Below are 25,083 nucleotides of genomic sequence, written 5' to 3'. Positions count from 1 at the left end.
GTGTGTGTGTGTGTGTGTGTGTGTGTGTGTGTGTGTACTTGCATTACTATGCTTGTGAGGACCACATGTCCCCACATGCATAGTAGAATTTGAGAAATAAGACATTGTGAGAACTATTTTCCCGCTCCTCAACAAGAGAAATGGATGATTTAAAGGCATACTGCATGTGTATGCAACGCCAAAAAACGTCCCCTGTCTACCAAAATCAGCTGTGTAAAGTACATGTACTCAAGTACTGTACTTATGTAAAAATGTGGTGGTATTTTCACTTTACTGGAGTAGGTCCAATTATCAGTACTTTTACTTCTACTCCACTGCATCTCAGAGGCAAATGTTGTACTTTCACTCCACTACAATTATTTGAAAACTTCAGTTACTAGTTTGTAGATTTAGATTATTATTACAAAACATACATTAACCACTTCAGCCCTATATACATTTCGTCCATTTGAAGATAGCAGATCTACAAGCTCACAATGTGTTGTGATGCGACACATTGTGAGCTCGTAGATCGGCTATCTTCAAAATATTTGTATACATTCGAAAACTTGAAACGGGACATTATGTATAATGAATACTCTTACTTTTGGTACTTTAAGTGTACATGTTGATGCCAATGCTTTTGTACTTTTACTCAAGTAGATTTTAAATTCCGGACTTGTACTTGAATATTTCAACTTTGCAGTATTGATACTTTTACTTAAGTACAATATTTGAGTACTTTTACCACCACTGACCAAAACATTGAAAACACCAAAAAAACACAGACATTTCACGCAATCTACAAGCTCTATGTAAGATCTGCTGTTTTCAGCTACGTTCAATCCCGTCGTAAAATGTTGATGTCCTTACAAATATAGAAATCCAAACACGTGTGTTTTTTGTGTACGTGCGTGCGTGTCAGTCAGTCAGTCAGTCAGTCAGCCAGCCATGCCTGTGGCTAAATGCTATGAAAGGCAGGCCTATCTCTCAGTGTGTCACAGCCTAAACAGCATATCATCTCATTGTGATGGGCTCCATGGGGTCCCCACCATGAAAGGGCCCCCCCGCCGTCCCCCTCTAACACCTTTTCACCCCTCTCCTTCTCATCTCCCCCCCCCAGCCAGAAGACCCCTTGTCCAATCTATTGTACCCCGTGGTGGAAGAAGTACTCCAGTAAACGTAATATAAAAAATACTCTGTTATAAGGAAAAGGCCTGTATTCAAAATAAGAGACTAAGAGTACAAAAGTACTGGCATCAAAGATTGTATTATTTTTGTCTTCAAAATTCGTCAAACTTTTTCAAAACATAGCTGATCTATGAGCTCATAATGTGTCACAATGTGAAGCATTGTGAGATTATAGATCAGCTATTTTTGATTAGCCTAAGTATGCACTAACATGCTTAAGTGGTTAATATATGATTTAGAATAATAAGCTAAATCTACAAAGTAACTATAGCGACTAAAGCATTCAAATAACTGCAATGGAGTAAACAGTACAATATTGGCCTTTGAGATGTAGTGGAGTAAAAGTATAAAGTATCAAAACAAATTGAACGTTTGAAGTAAAGTAAAAGCACCTCAAAAAGTACAGTACTTGAGTAGCGCCTCGAGAAACAAGGTTAGCAGGTAAACAATGAACCTAGCATCAGTCTAAAAAACATTGGTTCTCAAAGTGGGGTCAATATAGTGTCACAATCATTTTAACCACTTTCACCATTATTGTATACTTTGGCTATTCAAAAATAGCATATATGGGGCGCCCGCTGGCCTAGCGGTCCAGGCGCATACCACATATGCTGGTAATCCTTACGACCTTTGATATGTGTCACCCCCCCAACTCTCTCCCCATTCTATCTAAATTCAGTGGTGGAAAAAGTACTCAAATGTTTTACTTGAGGAAAAGTATCAATACTGCAATGCAGAAGTACTCTGTTACAAGTAAAAGTCCGGAATTCACAACTTACTTGAGTAAAAGTACAAAAGTATTGGTATAAAAAAAATAGCAGATCTACAAGCTCGCAATGTGTCTTGATGCGATGCATTGTGAGCTTGTAGATCGGCTATTTTAAAATAGCCTACGTATAAAATAGGACTAAAGTGGTTAATGTATGTTTTATAATGTCATCATTTATATCTACAATGTAACTAGTAACTAAAGTTTTCAAATAATTTTAGTGGAGTAAAAGTACAATATTTGCCTCTGAGATCTAGTGGAGTAGAAGTAAAAGTAGGCTATAGACAATTGGAAATACTCCAGTAAAGTAAAAGTACCTCAAAATTGTACTTAAGTACAGCACTTGAGTAAATGTACTTAAGTTACTTTACACCACTGTCCAAATTGCATTCTTTGTTGTCAAGAAAAAAACAAAACCGAGAAATAAAACCAGTTAGCCATATCTTGGTCAGTCGCCAGCATCAATGGATAGAGGAGGTTGGCAAAATTGGAGTAAATGTACTTTCTGCTAGAGACGAAGACCCCCCCCCCTCCCCCATCCAATCTCTTCCTTCAGAGACCCTATTGTACGTAGACCCCTCCTGTGTCCTCCAGGGATTACTGTGTTTGTGTGTGTGTGTGTGTGTGTGTGTGTGTGTGTGTGTGTGTGTGTGCGTGTGCGTGAAGACTGAGGGACTGATAGGTGAACGCAGGGAGGTTGTCACACATCTGACACAGAGCTGTCACTAAAATAACATGTAAATAGACACTATCATAAATATACAGTACACACATTCATATTGCTATAGGTATGAGGACATCAACATTTTAAGACAGCTGTTATTGATGCATTTTTAAATCTTTTTTTAATCCCTAACCCACAATGCGTGAGTTGTGAGCTTGTAGATCGACTATTTTCGGCTTCCGGCTTAGGGATAAAACCATAAGACCACCTTTTCTCTTTTGAGGAAAATTGTCCTCAACAATGTCTATTACACGCACGTACACACGCACGCACGCCTGCACAGACACACACACACACACACACACACACACACACACACACACACACACACACACACACACACACACACACACACACACACACACACACACACACATACACACACACACAGAGGGGTCAGGTTGACAGACAGCTAGGATGTGTGTGATCGTGACAAATAAAGATCTAAGGCAGGTGCTAATGACACCCTGGGGACTACAGGACGCACACACACACACACACACACACACACACACACACACACACACACACACACACACACACACCTTAAATCAGACATCATGAGCCCTTTCATTGTTATGTTTTTATCCCAGGATAATTAATTAGTTATCGTGTGTGTGTGTGTGTGTGTGTGTGTGTGTGTGTGTGTGTGTGTGTGTGTGTGTGTGTGTGTGTGTGTGTGTGTGTGTGTGTGTGTGTGTGTGTGTGTGTGTGTGTGTGTGTGTGTGTGTGTGTGTGTGTGTGTGTGTGTGTGTGTGTGTGTGTGTGTGTGTGTGTGTGTGTGTGTGTGTGTGCGCGCGCGCGCGTGCAGCTGTAGTTCCAATCTCTTTGACCAAAAAAATACTCTTTTCATCCTCACACTTCTATTTCCCATCAGCCTTCACTCTTCTTCCCCATCTGGGTGGTGTTGTGTAGCTCAGCTATTATTATTATTATTTTTACGGGGTCCCTGGTACAAACTTGTTTCAAATGGGGGTCCACGGTCAAATACATATCAATTTGAGGGTCCTTGACACAAACATTTGGCAAAACTAGATGACAGTTGTGTGAAAATGGATGAACATTTGGCAAAAACAGACGATCTGTGTCAGAAAACATTTTGGGCTTGTATATCTGCGGTGTGACGCACGGCAAACTATACGGTGTAAGTGTATAACTCATTGACTGTGAGAGTAAATACATAAATAAATAGGCCCTTGCCAGCGTTTTTGAGTGTTTTTACTAACCTAGAGCCTAGGCCTGTCCCCGACTAAGGATTTCTATAGTCGAATCTGATTGGCCAATAGTTACCTATAGTCGACTAATAGTCGACTAATGCAAAAAAAGAAGGAAAAAAAAAGGCAGTTTTAACGTGGTGGAAGTGAGACATTTTTGATCGGCGATCACTCTGCAATGGAGGATCGCTTTAGAAATATTATTGTTCCAGGCGTTAGTCGGGACCCTCCGCCGTCTCGCACGCACACTTTGTTTACATGCACTTCCGCGTCGGGGTTTCTACAGCACGAAACCTATCAACGTAAGTGGATGGAAGATATGCTGGCACTGAACGTACCCTATTAGTCCAGGCATTTTAAGACAAAATGGGGTCAACCTCCCACTAATTGCAACAAAACCAAACTCAGCTGATTTTTTATCCTCAATATGTCCTGAATCACAGAAAAAAAGTCGCAAGGAATCGTATCAAGGGAACGTTTTGAAAATGACCTGTAAGTATAACCCTACCAAAAACGCTTTTTGGCCCTTTCTGCTAGATTTGACCATGCTGTATTTCCTTGTAGCAAAACAAGGATACAGAATATCAGTGACAAGAATGTATTATGATCACATAATCACACAACTCAAGTACTGATCAAACAACTCAATTAAAATATGCGCACACAATATCACACTACAGAATGTCATCTTCATCCTCGTCACAGTGCATCTCTATTGAGTTAGTGCAGCTGGACCCTCTGCAGTGTCTACATGCCGGAGTGTACTCGATATTTTTTCTTTTTTTATGTGTATCTCAGGGTGCTGCTGTCAGCCTGGCAGCTGCACTTGATGACCCGCAGAAGCTTTTTTGGAGCAAGGGGTAGGGTAGTCTGAATTGGCACAAACCCCTCATCACATTTCAGTATAGGTATTATACAAAATTACCTAGGACAAATTGCAACAGAACCTCTGTGTTTTTTTGTTTCATAAATATGTTAGTAATAACATATCAGAAGTCCTAACAAATCCCAGTGGTGGAACATATTGAAAAAAGCTTAAACAGGTGATGTCACAATTTCCCATTGATGCCCATGTTAAAAAAGGATTTGAGCATGTTTTCCACAAAAAAGGTTCAATACTGCCCACTATCAACCAGAAACTGTTGGATGCAGTACAGAAAGTGAAATAAAGTTATTATTATTATTGTTATTAATATTATTATTATTATGAAGTGAATTAACTCTTTGACTGCGGTTGACTCGATAACGCGTCAATTGCTAGTTTGTCCAGTTGGCCGTCGACGTGTTAGACGCGTTAGACGCGCGTTCATTGTTTAATCTCTGATCACGCTATTCTGATTATTTTTCATTTTAGGTTTCGAGATCCACTTACTTCACCCACACCTGCATCCGGTTTTATGACGCAGATTCCGTTTCCGGTTTTCATTTTTTTCGGCCAGAATAGGGAAACACGCGGTTTTTCACACGGTATAAAAAACGAACGGAGAGGTCCACTTCTATAATCTATAGTCTGGGTGACGAACAGTCATCGCCGTCGTGTATCACATCGTAATTTTGGCAGATCGGAGAATCTGAGAACACGTCACATCCGGTTTGACGTATTTGACTGTTTGGCTCTGTTTGGGGGGGGGGGTTCAGCGAGTCAGCGAGCTGATGAAGGTGTCTATTTGCTGCTCTCTGCTGGTGGAACCATCGTATGTGTTCAAAACCGCAGCTAGACAAACTATATGAAAATTAAATAACAAAATAACAAAACAAAAAAACACGAAAATCGCTGGCACTGGGGGAGTACTTTATGAAAATACTCTGGCAGTCAAAGAGTTAAAAATGTTTTTGATATCAGAACATTGATCTTTTTTGTATTACTAAACCCGAAAATAGTCTGGCACTGTCTGGCACTGTGAACTCCACCTGATGTTTCGGAGGACAATCCCTGATCAAAATATGGTGAACTTGCTCAAACCGCAGCTTCACTCTACAGACCACTAATGGCTCAGAAGACTGAGGAATGGTATTCCGTAAGGGTCCGTTAACTCCGCAATGCTCTTTAACATAGATAGACATCTATGACCTACCAGATACAAAATATGGTTATGTGGACGACCTAGCCATCATGCTGAGATGACTAACATGGAAGCAAAGACCAACAGGGTGGCCATAGCTGAATGGGTAGAGAGCCCGAAGCAGAAGGTTTCAAGTCCGATTCCCGGCTCTGCCAAGTTGTTGAGGTGTCCCGATGGCCTGTGCAATACAATGAACACTTCTGTAACTGAAAACATAATTTCTCCCACGGGATCAAATAGGTCTAATCATTATTGAAGGTGATGGAAGACGGTCTCAACCAAGACATGGGCACCATGGTAGCCTAACTCCGCAGGTGGCGTCTGTAGCTCAGCATTGGCAAGACAGTGTCGGCGGCATACCATCTTCAAAACAGAGATGTTGTCAACGAACATGTCCGTGAAGCAAAAAACTATTTTTTCTTCTCTGTTGTGAAGATGGTATGCCGCCGACACTGTCTTGCCAATGCTGAGCTACAGACGCCACCCGCCACCATGTCCTGGTTGAGAGTGCTTGTTAAAAAAAAGAAGAAAAAAATCTTAAGTAAATAAAGTGCTTTACATCAACAAATTCACATGCTCAAATTCACATGCTCAATTCACAGTGCTTCACATAAGAATGTATATGAAATGAACATGAAAACCGAGTGCATACTAATGCATAACATACAGAAATGGCACTTGAAGGGTTAAGATTTGTTTCTTCTTTTTTTTAATAAGCACTGTAATGCATCCAACACAGTTTCTGGTTGATAGTGGACAGTATTGAACCTTTTGTGTGGAAATTAAACAAGAAAACATGCGTACATCTTTTTTTAACATGGGCGTCAATGGGAAATTGTGACATCAGCACATCACCTATTTAAGCATTTTTCAATATGTTCCACCTCTGGGATTTCTTAGGACTATTTTTTTTTATAACATATTTATGAAACAAAAAAAGTTCAAAGAGTTTCTTTGCAATTTGTCATAGGTTAACCCCTTATAACCCCTTATTATCCATATCCTATACTTGATATGCCTGTTTTGAATGGGCCACTTAATTGCAGCTTTCTAAAGATCCGCTCATCCAAACAAGTTCAAACTTGATACTGCATCTCTCTGGGTCCCCAGCAACACACCTGACAAATATCAACTTCATACAGTGTTCGGTTTTCAAGATATATAATTGTATATGTAATAATAGTGTCAATGGTGGCCATTTTGAATTAAAATAATTTCCCAACATGCAATTCCTTGCGACTTTTTTCCTCTCATTCAGGACATATTTAGGACACAAAATTTAGTTTGTTTTTGTTGCAATTAGTGGGAGGTCAAGTGACAATATTACTGTACTATATTTTAATAAACCTCTGGGACACAATGTGTTAATAGCCAAAGTGTCAAATAATGCTTTTTTAGCTCAAATCAAAAAATGACGCAGATGCGTTCCAGCTCATTCAGTGCCAGAAGTATTTCTGGTTGTGTTGTCCTAGCCTGGTAAACCCTCCCTCCGGAAATCTCAATTCCATTTCATTTCAGGAGTGAGTCTGGCCTGATCCGCCTGTCTGCAATATTGGCTGTGCTGGAGTTGGGCGGGAGTAATACCGTTGACTGACAACCCCTTCAGCCAATGATAATTTTTCCCCTTCAGCCAATCAGCAGTTCACCAGTCTTAATGTGACGCGACGGGACTTTTGAGACAGCCATACCCAAAATGGGTTGCCTTTTTCGGGTACAATGGTGTCACTGCCCGCCCCTACCGGTTCTCTAATTTTTTTTTTTTAAATAGGCTTTGTCATGATTAATTGACCACATATATGACTAAACTACTAAACTAAAACTAACTAAATTCTATCCAAACGATATCTTATAAGTAAATTCCGTGCCTCAAAATAGAAGTTAGAGAGCTTTTTGAAGTAAAAAAATAGCGGAGAATTGGCCGCACAAGAAAAAGATGGCTGCCGTTCGTGTTTTGGGCTCACTCGAACTCGCCACGTGATTGGCCAACGTAAGCTGTCAATCACAGAACAATGAGCGACGACGCTGATAGGCCCGGCCGTTTGGCATACAGAGCCAATATTGCAGAAAGGCGGATCATGCCAGACTCACTCCTGAAATGAAATGGAATTGAGATTTCCGGAGGGAGGGTTTACCAGGCTAGTGTTGTCCCAGTGCCAGAGCCAAAAATACATTGTAAAAAAAAAGTGCTTAGGAAGCGAGATACAGCCTTTTTCAGTAAGATGTTAAACAAGAAGTGAATGGAGCAGCAAATATTCAAATCATGATAACTTGGGTTCTGAACATTAACAAACAAAAACAAAAAAAACGTGACGTCGGTGACGTCAATGGCACTGAATGAGTTCTCTCTCAGTGCCAAGCTACGAGTTATCCCGAGTTTTTTCTGAATGCCCTCAGTGCCAAGTACGAGTCTCGATTTTTTATTTATTTTTTGGAATATTATTTTCAGAACCCAAGATATCCTGATCCGAAGATTTGCTGCTCCATTCACTTCTTGTTTAACTTAGTATTATTATTATTTTGTTTTATTTAGAAAAAATTGCTGGCACAGTATGAACATATTTTTTTATTTCATTGGCACTGAAAGAGTTACAAAAAAATAGCAGATATACAAGCTCATAGCATGGCACAGAGTGCCGCGCTACGAGCTTGTAGATCTGCTATTTTTGAACATTTGTGATTCACAAACTTTTTTCATGTCAATGACCCACAAATTGACTTTTATTAGCCCGCGGACCCCCATTTGAAAAGATATGCCAATAAGAGAAGAGAGAAGATTTTTCCGTCTCTAGCAGTGATTTTCAACCATTTTAATTTCAAGGAACTCCAGTTTGACATGCATTAGGCTACGGACCCTCATGTAATGGAATTTCTATCTCTGGGACCACCATTTATATCGTAAAATCAATGTTAATTTAACTCCGAGAGTGTACAAATGGAACCAAATGGACCCGTTAGGGTCCATTTGGTTCCATTGGTACACTCTCGGAGTTACATAAGGGTCCATTTGGTTCCTAACTATCTATCATTTAGCTGGGGACCCCCTGGGACTCCCTCAAGGACCCCTGGGGGTCCCCGGACCCCACTTTGAGAACCACTTGCCATAACACTAACTTTTTAGGCTGCAACCCCCCTAAAATAATCATCAAAGACGAATCAAGGAGAGCTCCTTTTCGTCCTGAGTATGTGAACAGTTTTACAACAAATGCATTACTTATTTTAGCATAGTTGCCCAGCAACTCTGCTAAAAATGTTGTGTGTCCCCCCCTGTTATGTATTTTGTACTTGTCTTGTCATTGTTTTGTGTGTGGCTGCAGCTGGGGTGAAAACCAAATTTCCTTCGGGACAATAAAGTTTACCTTACCTTACCTTAACTCGACTTGGTTGTGCAGGCAAATCGTGGTGACTACTTTCTTGTAGAAATGATCCTTTTAGTGAAATTTTAATTGGGGGTATGTCTATGATTTTCATGTTCAACTATTTGGTGATCATCAATTTTAGAACGGCATACTCTCTAGGTTTGAGGTGTAGTTGTACCTTCCATGCATAATGCACAGCCACTTCCTTCTTTGTGCAGGTGACTACTTTCTTGTAGAAATTATTATTGTATTGCAATTGATATTAACAACGTTTTCATTGGTATTGATTGATTGAATATGAAACAGCATTGAGGTATACAATAAGACATGGAGGCTAAAAGCAGTGGTGGAAAAAGTTGTCAAGTGTTTTACTTAAGTAAAAGTGTCAATACTGCAATGTTGAAATACTCTAGTAGATCTGCTTTTTTGAAAATATTTTCATACATTTTACACATTTGAAAACTTGTGAAATGGGACATTCTGCTTAATGAGTGTTCTACTTTTGGTACTTTTAAGTACATTTTGATACCAATACTTTTGTACTTTTACTCAAGTAAATTCTGAATTCCGGACTTTTACTTGTAACAGAGTACTGTACTTCTACATTGCAGTATTGATACTTTTACTTAAGTAAAACATTTGAGTACTTTTTCCACCACTGATGATAGATAGGTATAAATATCAAACCTGGCATCTGTCTGAACGCCATGCGAACGACTCCTCTCTCCTCCGTCTGCATTAAGCAGGAGTTCCAGGAGGCGGCCCCTCAGCCTCCGAGCCCAGACTATGGGTACCAGGGGCCTCCAGACGACGCTTTGGGGCCCGCCCATCCCACAGACCTGGAGCTCGACCCGAACGGACCGGCTCAGCCTGCCATGATGACTAACAGCCATGGTTATCACGGCTACGAAAGTGGTGAGTGAGTGCACACACACGCACTGCGCAGACATGCAAAAGTGTCACTTTTCAGCTACAGTCACCTTTTTGAACTCAAATAGGGCAATTGTGTGACACCTGACCCGAAAGAAAACAACATGTTGTCACCTTTTTCACCTCGGGCTGTTTGCATGCCTGACTGCGTGTGCGCGTGCACAATGTGATGCGACACATTGTGAGCTTCTAGATCTGCTTTTTTCAAAATATTTTTTTACATTTCAAAACTTGAAATGGGACATTGTGCATAATGAGTACTTTCACTTTTGGTACTTTAAGTGCATTTTAATGCCAAGACTTTTGTACTTTTACTCAACATTTTGAATTCCAGACTTTTACTTGTAGCAGAGTATTTCTATATTGCAGTATTGATACTTTTACTTAAGTAAAACATTTGAGTACTTTTTCCACCACACACACACACACACACACACACACACACACCCCCACACACACACACACACACACACACACACACACACACACACACACACACACACACACACACACACACACACACACACACACCAGTACACATAATATCGTGTATGCATTGAAATTATCTGGATAGAACAACAGTAGCAGGAGCGTGTTTGTGTGCTATACCCAAACCAGTGATATTTCTGTGTGCCTTCGTGCACAAGCGTAAACGTGTTCATCATATGACGGCGCCGCGCACTGAAAATAGCAGATCTACAAGCTCACAGCGCGTCGCGGACGCGACACGCTGTGAGCTTCTAGATCGGCTATATCCGGCGAGCGACGCCGGAAAACGACAAAGTATAAAACCGTCCGTATCTCTCCGCAGCACGGCACGCCGAGCAGAGCTCCGTGACATTATTTTGACACTGTTTTTTTGGGTCAACAAAACCGCCGAATCGCATCAAAACAGCGGCAGATTAAAAAAAGGGAGCGCGCACACACACACCCTCCCACCCTCCCATCTTCTCCAAGGCTCTGTTTTTTTTTTGTTACATCTCTCTCTCTCTCTCTCTCTCTCTCTCTCTCTCTCTCTCTCTCTCTCTCTCTCTCTCTCTCTCTCTCTCTCTCTCTCTCTCTCTCTCTCTTCTCTTTCATTCTCGCCCCTTGCATATTTACGACTGTGGAAAAGGCAACTCATTAGCCGTGTTATATTTTTTTACACAGCGCTTTAGCTTTTCATGTGCAAAAAAAATAAATAAAAGAAAGACATAAAGGGGGGATCTGACCTCGGAATCATTAGCGTTGATGAAACCCGCTCCCCCAAAGTGGGCTAGATTTGCATACCGGGAGGCCTATTGTTAGCGGCCGTGCGCACTCACTCACACACACGCGCGCGCGCACGTGCACACGTGACGTAAAAAAAAAACAGAGACTTAACAAAGTGTGTTAAATTAATTCTTTAGCTCGTTCTGTCTCTCTCTCTCTCTCTCTCTCTCTCTCTCTCTCTCTCTCTCTCTCTCTCTCGATGTCTCTTGTCTCTTGTCTCCCCGGGGATGTTTCAGAGCCCGTCTCCCCAAAGTGTTCCTCCTGTCAATTCTCCGTCAGAATAGTGGTGGTGGGGGGGGGTGGGGGGAGCCGTAGCACACAAAAGGCGGTACAGTGGGATGTTATTATACGCCGCTCAGCGTATATATGCCGTCTAGGCTTTCAGACCTTTTTCTATGGGTTTATGGAAATGATATTGCGAGAGAGTTGAAAGGCACTCGGATTGAGGGGTTTTGTATGGAAATGTTGCATTGTGGTCTCTGCATGTGTGTGTGTACGCGTGTTCATAATATGATGGTTATGTACATGCATGTGTTGTATTATGTATTTGTGCTTGGGCATGTGTGTGTGTTTGGGCGTGCACATGTTTTGTGTGCGTATACGCATTTAGAGTGCATTGTGCTGCGTGCGTGTGCGTGCGCATGTGTGTTTCATGTGCATGTCTGTGTGTATGTATGTACATTAGTGTGCATGAGTTTAATATGCATGCGTGTATACACGTGTGTATGTGTGTGCACGTTAGTTTGCTTGTAACGTGTGTGCTTCTTTTGTGTGTGTGCACTTTTCTGTATGTGGCGGTGCACGTGTGCGTACATGAGTGTGCACGTGGCTTGTTAACTTATATGCGTGCGCGCGCTTGCGTGCACGTGCCTTTGATGTACAGTTAATGTATTCTAATTGGTCGACCTTGCTTAGCAGTGGGCAGCATTGATCCGCGAATCAATGGATTCATTCCAGCTAACGTCTGTTTAAATGCACGTGTCGCTCAGTACCTGCTGGGGGGTCTGTCCCTAACCCCCCCCCACACACACACACACACACACACCACCATCACCTCACAGCCAAACAGGAATGCCCACCAAAGCATCTCTTCTCTTTCTGCTGTTTCTCAGCTATGTTGTCAGCATATCTATCTATACGTCACCAAATCTGTGCATGTCTCAAATTCGGGGTGTGCGTCTCATAAGACCCCTTGATGAAACGTGCCGAAAGGCAATTGCGGGCGACCTACGGTTTCCGAGAACTGATAAAGCATGTATGCTGAGCGGCCTGTATAGGGGAAGATAGGGAATCTGGGCTTTCTAAGATTGGCAGAGCTTCCTGATAGGCCAAACAGACCCTCAGCTTGGCCTATTGCTTTTTGAACTGAATCTTCGATTCGCCAATCTACTAAGCCTACAACGTGCCGCGTCGCACGCTTGTAGATCGGCTATTGTCAGCGAATGTGTTGGATGTAGAGCGAAAACAGAAAAGACGCTAGTATAGAGCCCAGAGGTACTCCGATCAACCAAGTTATATGGGGTGTAAGTGGTTAATGCTGACTCTGGGTCGCTACGCTCAAAGAATTCCTACTGTATGCATTTGTGCAAGAGACGCAAGTCTCTCCTGACGCTGACCTTGACCTCTCCTCTCTCTCCCGCAGTGGCGCCGTACACGTCCGCCAGCACCGACGGCAGTCGCTACGGCGGGGACGAGGAGGACGAGGAGGAGACGGACGAAGACTTCCCCCCGCCCCCCTCGCCTGGCGCCGTGGCCGAGATGAACCGAGAGATGGCCCTCCCGCCCCCTCACCACAGGTGACCCCCCCCCCCCCCCCCCCCCACACACACACACACTCACACATTTGTGTTATTAAACTTTTGAGTATGTATTATTATTATACCATATTATAGAACAGTGATTTTATGAATTTAATTTTTCATTTTTTTTACCCCAACCTTAAACCCCCAAATAGCCGATCTAACGGCTCTCAATGCGTTGTGAGCTTGTAGATCTGCTATTTTCGGTGCACAAATATGAATATTTTCCTAATTGTAAACTAACTATAAAACTCATTGTTGTACCGTAAAACAACAAAAAAAAATTAGAGAGTATATTTTCACACACGCACACACACACACACACACACACACACACACACCACACCCACACACACACACACATGCACGAGTGAATTATTCTGTAATAATGGAGCAGTGTGGCGGGAGATAAAAGGGCCGTCATTGGCACTAAATATTACCCAGCATGCATTATTTAGGCGGCCGGACGGCTAATTGCAGTAGCTGCCCCTCTTTGCATTATGCACAAGTAATCACACTGATGCCGTAATGAAGAGAAGCCATATGAATGCTCTCCGCTAATGTGTTGTAATTGCCCTGACTGCCCGCTCACCGCACTCCCCGTTATTAGCAATATTCCTACAGAATGCCTAATAATTCCATAACCTCCCATGCCATGTTTAACCCATTAAGACCGGGGAACGCATCTGTGTGTCATTTTTAGATTCCTTTGGCTATTCAGAAATAGCAGATATACAAGCTCATAGTTCGGCACCGAGTGCCTGTAGTTTGAGTGCTTGTAGTTTGTAGCTTGTACTATGAGCTTGTAGATTTGCTTTTTTTTTTTTTTACGTGGAACATTTGTGCCACTCTTTGAATATATATATTTTTTTAGCATGTGTAACTCAAATCTTTGCTTCTGGGGATTCTACAAACGTATGCTGCTATAATATGTATAATATCAAAATGTTTCGTTCCAGGGACCCCCAGAAGTTGTAACAGTTAAATATGTTCGCTTTAAAAATGTATATATTCAAATATTTTCACATATTTTCATGATTTTTTCAAAATATCAGATCTACAAGCTCGTAGCGCGGCACTCGGTGCCACGCTACGAGCTTGTAGATCTGCTATTTTTGAATAGCCAAAGAAACCTAAAAATGACACAGATTATTTCCCGTGTCATTACCAGGCCCCTGGTACCCTCTTTCTCCCCAATTTAGTCGTTAAGACTCGTTATGTCGACCGATTCCTCCTCGTGCACATTTCTGTTGTTGTCACTGCTGTTGTTGTATCCTACTGGCTCACCTGCCAGTGAGGAGCCCCCACCGGCAGGACGCGTGGACCCTTACTGGTCCATTTGGTTCCATTCGTATACTCTCAGAGTTACAGAACTGTAATGGACCATTAAATGGTCCCCAGCTAAATTATTGATAGTTAGGAACCAAATTTTGGTTCCTAACTATCAATAATTTAGCCTGAGACCCCTTCGGAACCCCCTCAAGCGACCCCACTTTGAGAACCACTGAGAATATGTTTAGAACGTTTTAAATGCTGAATCGACGGGAAGGACACTGCCTCTTTAAAAAAACATTACACAATATCACATTCAAATAATTACTGTTTTAATACCCCAAGTTAAGCTCGCTGGAAGTTCCGAATGCCATTATGCTCAAAAATGTAAATTAATTGGGAGTCTATTTAAAGGAGGCTAAATCCCTCTCAAATCCCTGAATGACTGGGTATGCTGCACAGTGGTGAAGATAAAGAGGACATTTGGCTGCATTCAACCCCTCGAGAGAATACAGATTTTTTTGGGGGGCTTGAGGGAGAATGAGTGAATGCACAACAAACCCAGTGCCTGCCAAACGACTTAAATGCAGGACAACACATAAGGACAACTTTAGATACTTTACATAATAGTACTTATCTAGACACCACTATCAGTTGCTTTAAAAAATAATAATGATATGGAAATGACTTGAAATGAGAAAACGTTGTTCCATATTGTGCCAGATACAAAATAATGCTCTGGAAGTCTTTCTACTGTTAAATATTAAATTAAATGTAAATTGATGATATACCGTAATTTTCGCACTATAAGCCGCACCTGAATATAAGCCGCAGCAGCTAAATTGAATGATTTGTACATATATAAGCCGCACTGGACTATAAGCCGCGGGTGTAAAATCCATAGATTTAGGAGGTCCCCTAGTGGCCGTTAGCTGTAAAAATCCATAGATAAGCCGCACCGTTATATAAGCCGCAGGGTCGAAAAATGGGAAAAAAGTCGCGGCTTATAGTCCGAAATTTACGGTAAGTATCCTTGTGTTTATTTATGGAACTTGGGTGAGATTATCACATCAACAAATGACAAAACAAAACCCTAGTTACTGGGTGATTTCCAGTGGTGGGAAAAGGTACTCAAATGTTTTACTTAAGTAAAAGTATCAATACTGCAATGTAGAAGCACTCTGTTACAAGTAAAAGTCCAGAATTCAAAATTTACTTGAGCAAAAGTTCAAAAGTGTTGGTATCAAAAAGTACTACAATGCTTGAAAATAGCAGATCTACAAGCTCACAATGTGTCGCATCAAGACACGTTGTGAGCTTGTAGATCGTCTATTTTCAAATAGCCTATGTTTAAAATAGGGCTAAAATGGTTAATGTATGTTTCATAATGTAATACTTTATATCTGCAAAGTAACTAGTAACTCAATTAAGTAAAGGTACCCAAAAATTGTACTTAAGCACAATACTTGAGTAAATGTACTTAGTTACTTTACAACACTGGTGATTTCTGAATGTTGGGGGTGGGTGTCCAACGGAATGAGCAATGGACAAATAGCTCTTTGCCCAAGATAATCAGAAATATGAAGGACCAGACCAGGCCAACGCTTAACAAGTTCCTGAAACGTTAATCAATCAATCAGTAGTCAATCAAGAGTATTTTACTCTTCTGTACTAGGCCTGTCAACATTATTACATAATTGCCTGATTGCAATTATTTGATATTATCACAATAATTTTGTACATAATCATCATAATCATTTCCATGTTGAAACATCTTCATATATTTTCAAATTCAATACAAAAAATTGTGTAAATAGCAGATCTACAAGCTCAAAATGCGTCATGGTGTGACACATTTTGAGCTTGTAGATCGTCTATCTCCACTATTCATGTTTTATTTTTTGTATTGTATAACATTATTAAACTATGTAAGTTATTTGTCACATCTGCCCTGTGCACCTTTTTTGTTTACGAAGTAACACAATCGTTAATCGCAGTCAGTGGTGTTCTGTGCGTGTGCATGAGATGTAACAATGAACCCATGTTGTATGTTGTTGTCAGAGAGATGGACATGGCCTCCTACATGTCAGAAGAAGGCCTGGCAGACACGTATGGGACCAGGCTCATGGACAACACGCCTCGCAACAGAGCCTCCAAGAGCATGGACCTGGGTGAGCACACACGCACACGCACACGCACATGCACACGCGCACACACACACACACACACACACACACACACACAGTGGTGGAAAAAAGTACTCAAATGTTTTACTTAAGTAAAAGTATCAATACTGCAATGTATTCTGTTACAAGTAAAAGTCCGAAATTTACTTACAGTACGTAAATGTACTTAGTTACTTTCTACCACTGAGACACAGACACAGACACACACACGCACACACGCTCAACCCTTGAGAACAATCGTGTGACTCGGGTGGTTGTGTTGATTGATGTAAACAGTCCTATTGAATAGGGAATACTTCACCACAATGCAACATCGACTGTAACTCACCGCTTTGTTTATCAGAACCAGAATCGGTATTATTGTCACATCACAGGTTTGCAGGTGCAAATCAGAGGGTGAAATGTGTTTTTGTGCACGCTCTGTCATTTTGTTGTTTTCAGGACAGAAAGGAGAAAAGAAAAAAAGGGGGGTTTTAGAGAGAGGGAGAGCAAGGAGGGAAACAAAAAACTGAAAAAGGAATGTAACCGAAAATAAAAATCTAATGATACACATAGCATAATATGCAGCAGGTATGTACATGAGGTTAGACATAAGGTAGGTCCACATAGCAACAGGCATGTACTGTACATGAGGTTAGACATAAGGTAGGTCTACATAGCAGCAGGTATATACATAAGGTTAGACATAAGGTAGGTCTACATAGCAACAGGTATGTACATGAGGTTAGGCATAAGGTAGGTCCACATAGCAACAGGCATGTACATGAGGTTAGACATAAGGTCTACATAGCAGCAGGTATATACATGAGGTTAGACATAAGGTCTACATAGCAGCAGGTATATACATAAGGTAGGTCTACATAGCAGCAGGTATATACATGAGGTTAGACATAAGGTAGGTCTACATAGCAGCAGGTATATACAGTACATGAGGTTAGACATAAGGTAGGTCTACATAGCAGCAGGTATATATATGAGGTTATAGGCATAAGGTAGGTCTACATAGCAGCAGGTATATGTACATGAGGTTAGACATAAGGTAGGTCTACATAGCAGCAGGTATATACATGAGGTTATAGGCATGAGGTAGGTCTACATAGCAGCAGGTATATGTACATGAGGTTAGACATAAGGTAGGTCTACATAGTAGCAGGCATATACATGAGTTATATACATAAGGTAGGTCTACATAGTAGCATGTATATACACAAGGTTATATACATAAGGTAGTTCTACATAGTAGCAGGTATGTACATGAGGTTATAGACATAAGGTAGGTCTACATAGCAGCAGGTATATACATGAGGTTAGACATAAGGTAGTTACATTTAGCAACAGTATACATGAGGTAGCTGCCCCATAAGAAGGTATAGTCGCATAAGGCAATAGCTTCAAAGGTTATGTACTCTGATGTAACATTCTCTCCAAGGCACCATGAGTGAAAGAATCCTTTGTGTGGTTGCATTTTGACCACCAACCATCATTATCAACATCATCTCACCATCACAAACCATTTTACCCTCGTAAACTGCAGGCACCACACACACACACACACACACACACACACACACACACACACACACACACACACACACACACACACACACACACACACACACACACACAGACACACACACAGTGTGTCGCATGTCTTATCAGTACATTCTTTGTTGTGATAAGTCTCCCTCGCCTATTATCCGGCGTCCAGGGGGGGTTTGACCTCCTGATCTCATAAACCCAAGGGGCCGTCGCACAGACTGTCTGGCTGTCTGCCTCTGTGTGTGTGTGTGTGTGTGTGTGTGTGTGGTGGCGGCGGCGGCTGGATGATTGTCGGGGAGCATTGAGGCTTATTTCCTGGTATTAACCTTCTTTCATTGGTCTCTCATTCTCTCTCTTTCTCTCTCTCTCTCCATTTTTCAATCTTTTTCTTGGTTTCGTGCAGTGTATTGCTCTGCTTATTTATCGGTAGACGATGTCTTCTCATAGTCTCTCTCTCTCTCTCTCTCTCTCGCTCTCGCTCTCGCGCGCGCGCGCGTTGATTTCCAATCTTGTTTTAGTTTTTTTTTCTCCCTCTTCCTACAAACCATTCTACCGCCCAGAGTGGACGACTCTCATTACGGACAGACACACACACACATGTAAAGCCAGCATTTTGCACACACAAGCTCCTGAAGAGGATGACCCCACCTGTGTTTAAAGGACCGTTCCACCAAAACCGAGCACTTCCCTAGAGACCCCCCTGGCAACCCCCTCCTCTCATGTCAATCACAGCTATAGGTTTATATGGTCACCTGAGCCCCGAACCAAATGGACCTGTTAGGGTCCATTTGTACACTCTCGGAGTTACAGACCCATAAGGGTCCGTTTGGTTCCTAACTATCTATCATTTAGCTGGGGACCCCCTGGAACTCCCTCAAGAACAGTGGTTGAGAACCACTGCCTTAGGTGAAATTGAGATGAAGCACAGTTGCTATCACACAAAGATTTGGCGGCCCTCGTGTAGTATCTCTGAGGACCCCCTAGGGGTCCCCGGACCCCCTGTTGAAGACCCCCTTGTCTGCACCAAATCTCCATCGACAGTAGCTGATCTACAAGCTCTCGACACGTTGGCGTCGCGACGTGAGCTTTTTAGACTGTTTTGGGCTAATGCTCCACCTAGAATATGGATGCCGGGCTTCAATTGGTTAAAGCAGGTCACACCTGAAACTCACAGGGAAATTGCTTGCCGACTCCATGAATCCCCGCACGCACGCACACACACACACACACATACACACAGGAGGAATAGATGTCGCAGTGAATTCATTGTGCAGCTCATTGCCACTTTATTACACTAACATGGGCTGTGTGTGTGTGTGTGTGTGTGTGTGTGTGTGTGTGTGTGTGTGTGTGTGTGTGTGTGTGTGTGTGTGTGTGTGTGTGTGTGTGTGTGTGTGTGTGTGTGTGTGTGTGTGTTGTCAGGTTTAAAACCCCCTTCTTCCCTTTATCATAGCCTAGTCTTACAGTGCAGTCACACACACACACACACACACACACACACCTGCAAGGTGTTTCCCTCTGCCGGGGAGAGGGAGGGGGAATTGACCTCATAAAACAAGTGAAAGGGCTTATTTAAGAGCGGCACGGTCCTAATGAAAACCTATTATTGTATCCCATGATGCAATGCAGGGGGGCAGCTGCTGCTGGCCACACACAATCCTGTTTGGTTGGATATGAGAGAGAGAGAGAGAGAGGGAGAGAGAGATGTGTGGGTCTTGGGTATTTTCTTGCTCCTATTTTTCTCTCCCTCTTCCATCCTTCTATTTATTGTTCCCTCTTCTTTTTTCCCCTTACCAGTCTCTTTTCTTTATTCTCTTCTCATTGTCTCCGCCAGGCCGAAGGCATGGTGAGAGAGTATGTTTTACTCCCCGTCCGTCCGTGTGTGTGTCCGTGTGTGTGTCCGTGTGTGTGTGTCTGTCTGTGAACAGCTAATCTCCGACACCGTTGGCCCGCTCGCTCCGAAACTGTGCACACACACTCCCTGGATGCCAATTCAGAACCTCTGCCCCAAATTTTTCACATAGCCCTGTTATAGCGCCACCAGAAGGCCGATTTGTGCAAAACCCATTTACTCCTACAGATTTTATCCAAATGTCATGCAAATTGGTACACATTATCTCTATAGTCATGTGATCAACACGGATCCGATTTTCCATATTCCATCCTCATTGGCTAAGGTTGGCTTCCAAAGTTTGCAGGATTGGTCCGTTTTGAACAAAATGCCTCAAATCATGAACGCAGCTTGAGATTTCCGTGAAATTTCACACGCACAATCCCACTAGGCCGAGGAAGAAATGGCACCCTTTTCTCATTGGCCTGTTATAGCGCCACCAGCAGGTCTAATCTTAGCAAAACACATTTTTGGAACAAAAGCCTCAAATCATGAATGCAGTGTCTGATTGCCGTGAAAAGCCTAAGAAGAAATGACACCCCTTTCACATTGGCCTATTATAGCGCCACCAGGAGGCCACAATAACGTACCTGACCTGGCGGAGACCTGTGCTCCGAGGAGCACTTTTTCTAGTTTATTTTATTATTGCCTTTGTTCTGTCTGTCCTTTCATTTTTTGAAACCAAACCCACATGCACTTTATTCCTCTCTCTCTCTCTCTCTCTCTCTCTCTCTCTCTCTCTCTCTCTGTAGTAGTCAACTGTATAGAATAAAGATGTACTCCGTTGCTGTCAGGCAGAAACCTCTTATCTCCGTATTCTAAATTGTTGTTTTTCTTCCTCGTAATTTAACACCCTACTTGATCATACTACAGCACACATAAGCATCAAAAGTGGCAGATCTACAAAGGTAAAGTGGGAGTGTTTCGAGCTTCTAGATCTGCTACTTTTGATACTTTTGAATTTGAATCGTGAAAGGTTAGTTTTTGACATAAGAGGTCTCCACCCGACAGAGAGGATATTACACAATGTGTGTTAAAAATATAGCTTTTCGTAGTTGTGCTTACATTAGGATAAGTAAAAAATTACAATATTATAATATAATAATAATTCAAAACATAATTTGAAAAAAATAACAACAAAAAAAAGAGTTATTTATGTCCCTGTCCTAAGTCAGTCCATGTATCACAATGCAAACTGTCAACCAGTGGTGTAAAGTAACTAAGTATATTTACTTAAGTACTGCACTTTACTGGAGTATTTACAAATGCCACTACAATTATTTGAAAACTTTAGTTGCTGGTTACTTTGTAGATTTTGGTTATTACAAAACATACATTAACCACTTCAGTCATATACATTTCGGTCTTTTGAAAATATGAGATATATAAGCTCAGAATGTGTTGCATCAGGACACATTGTGAGCTTGTAAATCTGCTATTAGCAAAATATTTGTATACATTTTGTTCATTTGAAATGGGACATTCTGCATAATGATTACTTCCTACTTTTGGTACTTTAAGTACATTGTAATGCCAATATTTTTGTACTTTTACTGGGGTAATACATTTTAAATTGCGGACTTTTACTTGTAACATAGGGTTTCTACATTGCAGTATTGATATTTTCACGTAAGTAAAACAGTACTTATTGAGTACTTTTTCCCACCACTGGCAAACTGTCAACAGGGATCTGTACCAGTGCCACCAAGACCAAGTCCTGTACAGTTATTGACTACTTGGTGAATAAAGGGGCCACCAGCAAGGGGACAAAACATGAATACCCTACTTGATCATACTACAGCTTTGCGCCACACTTTGAGCTTGCAGATCTGCTATTTTTGCCAGACCCAGGGGGTCGGCCTACTGGAGGCTTTGTCGGTCGGTCGGTCGGTCGGTCTGTCCCTCTTTTCCTACCCAGCCATTCAGATTTCAACCACTAGGGGTCTGGCAGAACCAGGTCTCCTGGTCTTGTTTTTTTATATTCTTTTATTTGAATTCTTAAAAGTAACAGCTTTGGACTTTGGAGACGATATAGTGCCGGGGGCTTTGTCAGAGTCGGTTAACCCGTCTGTGTCCCTTTTGTGTCCATATATGGAGATCTCTGTGTCTGTCAGTCCGTGTCCCTCGTATGCCCATTTATGGAGATCCCTGATGTCATTAGTATATGCCCATACCCACCCTGTATATCAGCATGCCCATCTATGGGCATATTTGTCCAATCAGCAGTTCTGGACATCCGCTTTTCCGTACGACTCGGTGGCGGGCCCCGCACTCCCTTGAGTCCTTGCCGATTCACGCTCAGAGTTTGAATTTGGTCGGTCCCATATGCACATAACCATATATGGGCGAGGCGGTCGGATCTGTGGCTCTGGACCAGTGGTTCTCAACCTTTTCAGGCCGTTACCCCCCAAAATGATCCTTTGAACTGGGGACCCCCCATTTTGTTTGACTCCGTTCCACATATTAATATTGTGAAAATAGCAGATCTACAAGCTCACAACACGAGGCGTTCTACAAGCTCACAACACGAGGCGTTGTGAGCTTGTAGAAGGACTATTTTCAAAGGTTTTGCCTCTCTCTTATATTATTTGACAATTTGGTCAATGTTTTATAGTATAGTTTCTTGATTACTTTTGATGCAGTATTTGGTCTTATTTGTTTTAGGTCTTAACACATCGGGTGCCAAACACGGTCTGAACCATGTTTTCAGTCTTTTTGTTTTTTTTTCCACACGGGAGGGGCTGGAGCAGCTCTGGAATCACCCGTGGTGATTCTGAGAAGGAAAGGACAGATGGATCACTGTGTCAAAAAACATGGCTCCCATCCGCTTCCGTTCTATCTCCTTCTCTAAAACCCCTATAACTCCGAAACCTTTTACGCTGGGGAAAACGACTCATTTTGTATGCACGATCGCTCCGCCATTGTTACTTGTGTGAGAGATGTTATCATTCCAGGCGTTAGCCAGGACCATCGGGCAAAATAGAGGCATGCTTTTTTTCACATGGAATGCACGTCGTGGAGTCTACAGTTTAAACAGCAGATTTCGGCACCGAACGTAATCTGTTATTATAAAAGGCTGGCACCCAATGTGTTAACACATTAATTGCCAAGATATTAAGCATAGTTTTCTATCCCCTTGCTAATTACCTCAATCCGATGATATTTGAAACGCTGTGGAAGCGACATTGTGTCCCAAATACACAAACAAAATAGTCCCTGTGGGTTAGCGGAGGGATCTGTGTATCCATAGGAACGACAGCGTTCCAACCGCGATCCGCCATTTTGGGGCTTCGGCCCGCTGAAAACTGGTGGTTTTCAATGCAAAAAAAAAGAAACTGAGTTACAGCTGTTTTTCTGAAAATGTCATCGCTGGGGCGGATGGCTTCCTGTTTTTTTGGAAAGACGTCACATCCGACTACTTCTTCTCTGAGTGACGATCGATCACTCCAAAACTGTGTTAGGTCGCCCCTTGTGGAATTTTCAAAAAACATATATTTTTTGGAAAGAACACATCAAAGCGATCTTGGCCATCAAGTGATGGATTTGAAAGAACGCATCAATGCGATATTGGCAATCAATGTGTTAAAAAGGTCTTAAACATCCTTAAATTGTCACTTCACTGTCATCTGGGGACCACCCCAAAATCATGTGGGTACCCCCTGGAGATTCCGATCCACAGGTTGAGCACCACTGCTCTGGACAACCGGATCTACATATATAAGCCTATGTTTGGGCATACTGGGTTTGTGTCAGAGTGACGTGGCCGTGGTGTGCCCATATTGGATTTAGTTAGTATTTATACATAGTTTTTCTCTTTTGTTCTTTCTTTGTTGCCATTTTCGTGGCTGCCATTTCCTGATGTCAAGTGAGAGTCCCAATAGCAGACTGTCTTCAGCCTTGGACCTAAGTCTTAGATGTACAGGTCAGACCCGTGGAGTTGACATCCAGTGGAACAGAGTTTTATCCATTCTATTTAATTTGTTGCTGTTGTCATGGCTGTCAGTTCCCACCTGATGTCGTGTGGGAGGTCTGACTTCTCCAGACCATACTGAATAACTGCTAGCTTGCATAACGTCCTCAGACTAGGACTTAAGTATAACATCTGTAAGATATGTTGTGTTCCATATAAGATGATACGATCTCCCACCTTGCAACAGCCCATGTCGCTCTTCCAATTTGTGCATTTCCCCTTGGGTTTAACCCTCTTCCAGGAAAAGGTCTTGGGATTTAATTTCCACAGACTATTCAAGCTCCGCTTCACACGATGGTTGTATCCATCAAATATGTACAGCTCTCCATTGTAGGCAAAGTCTGCATGATGTGCATGCCTTCCTGGAAGCTGTGCAGGGGGCGTTCTCAGCCAGCAGTGGGTCTCTGTGTCAAACACTCTGAGGCTTTTGTAGTAGACACCCAGGTCCCCATGGCCCCCAAATACAAACATCTTTGTCCCGATGATGGTGGCAGAGTGACATACTGAAGCAGGTGGCGGGGTGCCTCTGGTCTTAATTAAAGACCAGACCATTGTGGTGGTGTCCAACTTGTAGATGTCATTAGTTCTTCCAGTCAGCTGAATCTCTCCTCCATGGACATACATGACCTTCCCCAAGACACAGGCTGAGTGGCCGAACCTCGCCTCTGGAACAGTCCCAGAAACTTTGGGCTTCAGCCATCTGTGTGTGTCGACTGAAAATGCATAAAGAACGTTGTCTGTGTTCCCAGTGCTGTTGAACCAGTTGCCGTCAACATCTATTTTACAATTCACTTTCCCCGCCCAGATGTAGATGATATTGTCTGTCAACACAGCTGTGTGCCCGTAGCGCATGCAGGGAATTTCAAGGGAACGTCCTCCTCCTTCAGTTGTCACCGGGGGCAAAGTCTTCCAGCGCAAAGACACTGTGTTGAAGACATTCACTTCAATT

General features: G+C 42.3%; 1 protein-coding gene across 2 annotated transcripts in view; it reads left to right on the top strand.

The window, feature by feature from the left end:
* LOC308080147 (partitioning defective 3 homolog B-like) overlaps window positions 1-25,083 on the top strand; it is a 355,069-nt gene that overhangs the window by 156,257 nt on the left and 173,729 nt on the right. The window contains exons 15-17 of one of the 2 annotated variants that reach the window (XM_080421925.1): window positions 10,043-10,211; window positions 13,120-13,273; window positions 16,610-16,719. In XM_080421925.1, the coding sequence (XP_080278051.1) occupies window positions 10,043-10,211; window positions 13,120-13,273; window positions 16,610-16,719 (433 nt within the window). Of the gene's footprint in view, window positions 1-10,039; window positions 10,212-13,119; window positions 13,274-16,609; window positions 16,720-25,083 lie in introns of both variants that reach the window. The other variant, XM_080421924.1, reaches the window with a different exon arrangement.

Source organism: Gymnoscopelus braueri (assembly GCF_963280865.1).
Source record: "Gymnoscopelus braueri genome assembly, chromosome: 24".
Taxonomy (NCBI): Eukaryota; Metazoa; Chordata; class Actinopteri; order Myctophiformes; family Myctophidae; genus Gymnoscopelus; species Gymnoscopelus braueri.
Note: the sequence above shows the minus strand (reverse complement) of the source record. Positions and strands in the feature narration are given on the sequence as shown.